Consider the following 2500-nt stretch of genomic DNA (forward strand, 5'->3'; position numbering starts at 1 on the left):
ACACACACACCATCAGCGTCACAGCTCTGTTTAGATCGGCTGACATGACAGACAGCACTCAATATTTAGTCTAGCGGTCTAGAACAGAAATAAACACACAGAGAGACTATGAAGCACGTTCTGTTTGTTTAGAACTTCTTCAGCTCTCAGAACCACCAGAAACCTTTACACCTCACTAAACACGTCCTCTGCCCGCTCTGGACCCAATCACAACCCTAACAGACGTTCATACACACATGATTTCACATATGAAACACACGGTCACATTACAAACTAACATTAAAACGTATTAAAAATATATGAACACATCTGTCTAGCCAAAATATTATGCATGCTTTTGTATGCGTTATACATATTAGGACAATTCTATCCTTCCTAAAACTCATCATTATTTCATTTGCATAGTTCAATTGCATAGTAGTAAATATAAATATAAAAGACACTTATTTAAAAAAATGTGTTGTTTTAATGAGTTTTCATGTATAGCCTTACCAGGATATAGTAATATCATTCTCGATATAGAACGTCTTGCAGGACTCTACTCTACTCTGATCAGTGTGTGACTCAGGAGGAGTGCTCTAGCATCACTGCTTTGAGAGAAACGTACCTTTCCTCCGATCAGCGGCAGGATGTGCATCTTTCCCGTGTGACTGGCCTTCACGGAGGACACCATCAGACAGGTGCCACATAAAATCACCTGCCGTCGACTCCAGCGGTTCACCGGCAGCTGCAGCTTCCCCTTCCGTACGTTATATGTTCCGGAGAGCTGGATGCGCTCGGAGCTCTCGATGCTGTGAGGCTTTCCTGCAAAACAGAGAAGAACATGAGCGGCTTCCTCAACTTGAAAACGCCACAGGCACATCAACTTAACCGTCAGTACTAGTAAAGACCAATTCAACCATCAGTACTAGTAAAGATCAGAATTCAGCTCTAGCCTGCTTAGTTGAGGACACTTAATTTCTAGTGAATATCACTGATTTGGTTACAGAGGATGTTTCTGCATTTAAAAAAAAAAAAATTTATTTCAATCTCATACATTTCTATCACTCTATTTTTCTATTTGATACTGTTCAGTGTTTTGATACAATCTGTACTGTTAAAAGATCTATATAAATAAAAGTGATTTATTGATAGTATTGTGCCTCGGAGATGATCAGAGATATAGACGATTCCAGATGTCTTTGCAGATAGTCAAGATGAACAGCCCACTGCTTCTCCTCCTTCTCCTCAATAGAAATGTTTTAAAGACTAACTCTAAAACTAAGCCCACAACAAAATTAAACTACAGGATGATAAACCTTTATTAACAAATTATGTCAACTTATGTCTTTACCAGCTTATGAATGAACATGAAGAAACTGCATTTCGTTCTTTACAGCACATTAACAAAAAACACTGAAGCTTATTCTTCATCATTGTTACTTCAGGAGAGTAGAATTCAGAGCTAGAGTGAAATGAAGCAGATATCTCAATCTGGTAAAGTTTAGAATTTCACAACCAGTACTAGTTAAGCACAGAATTCAGCAGCCAGTACTAGTGGAGAAGAATTAGTCAGCAGCAGCTCAGAATTCAGATTCATGTGTCTGAAAGCTCTGAATAATTCAGTAGTGCTCTCTAGGCTATATATATATATATATATATATATAGTGAGATTACATTCACCACTGAGAAACAGATGTACAGTATTTTCTGCCATAATCTCTAATTTATCAAAACAGGTTGACATGTCGGTAATCTCTCTGGTTCTCAACCCCTTCGTCATGCACTGAATGGTGAGACGTTCTCTCAAGCATCTCAGTGAGATCAACATTTCTGCTTTTAATTCGAAGACAGAGCAAGTCAGATCTGACCCAAAAGCAGCAGCAGTATGTGGGTCAGGACCCCACGGTACGCCGCATGGAGCGCTTCAGCCCACTTTACACGACCCTCAGCACAGGTTTAACACGACACCTAACCTGATTCAACTACCAGCAGGCCTGAGGCTCTTCTTCACAATCAGTTATCTGTTGTTTTGTAGTGATCTGTTCCAGTGAGGCGCTTATACTGGCGCTGTAGACGGACAGGATCTCACGTGGATCTTAAGCATGACTTCCCCGGGCGTGAACCTCAGAGAGGAAACCACAGCCTTTCCTGCTCGAGCGCTCTTCTCTGGCCGTCATACACCCTCAACCACGCCATCACCGCTGACTAGCTACGAGCCATCAGGAGTGCAACGACAAACGCATCGATCCTGTGACTTTCTAATGCATCGCGATTAGGGATTCTCTTGAATTGATTCTCTATGCTTTTATGACGCAAGTTTAATGGAAATACAGTGAACACTCTCGTAATTCGCTTCAACCTTTCTGAACTTTATGAATGATTATTTTAGGTTCAGGTGGTGTTTGAGCAAGCAGCGCCATCTGCTGTTACAACAAAACTTCAAGAGTCGATCTCAGAGAGAACTGAGATACATTCATCGGCTTATCGTTACATCCTTATTAACCAAATCAACAAAGTG

General features: G+C 40.8%; 1 protein-coding gene across 2 annotated transcripts in view; it reads right to left on the reverse strand.

Moving 5' to 3' along the window:
- LOC122332434 (PH domain leucine-rich repeat-containing protein phosphatase 1-like) overlaps positions 1 to 2500 on the reverse strand; it is a 23397-nt gene that overhangs the window by 12718 nt on the left and 8179 nt on the right. For both annotated transcript variants that reach the window (XM_043229742.1, XM_043229740.1), the window contains exon 2: positions 608 to 804. In XM_043229742.1, coding sequence (XP_043085677.1) covers positions 608 to 804 — 197 coding nt within the window. The remainder of the gene's footprint in view (positions 1 to 607; positions 805 to 2500) is intronic.

Source organism: Puntigrus tetrazona, unplaced genomic scaffold, assembly GCF_018831695.1.
Source record: "Puntigrus tetrazona isolate hp1 unplaced genomic scaffold, ASM1883169v1 S000000079, whole genome shotgun sequence".
Taxonomy (NCBI): Eukaryota; Metazoa; Chordata; class Actinopteri; order Cypriniformes; family Cyprinidae; genus Puntigrus; species Puntigrus tetrazona.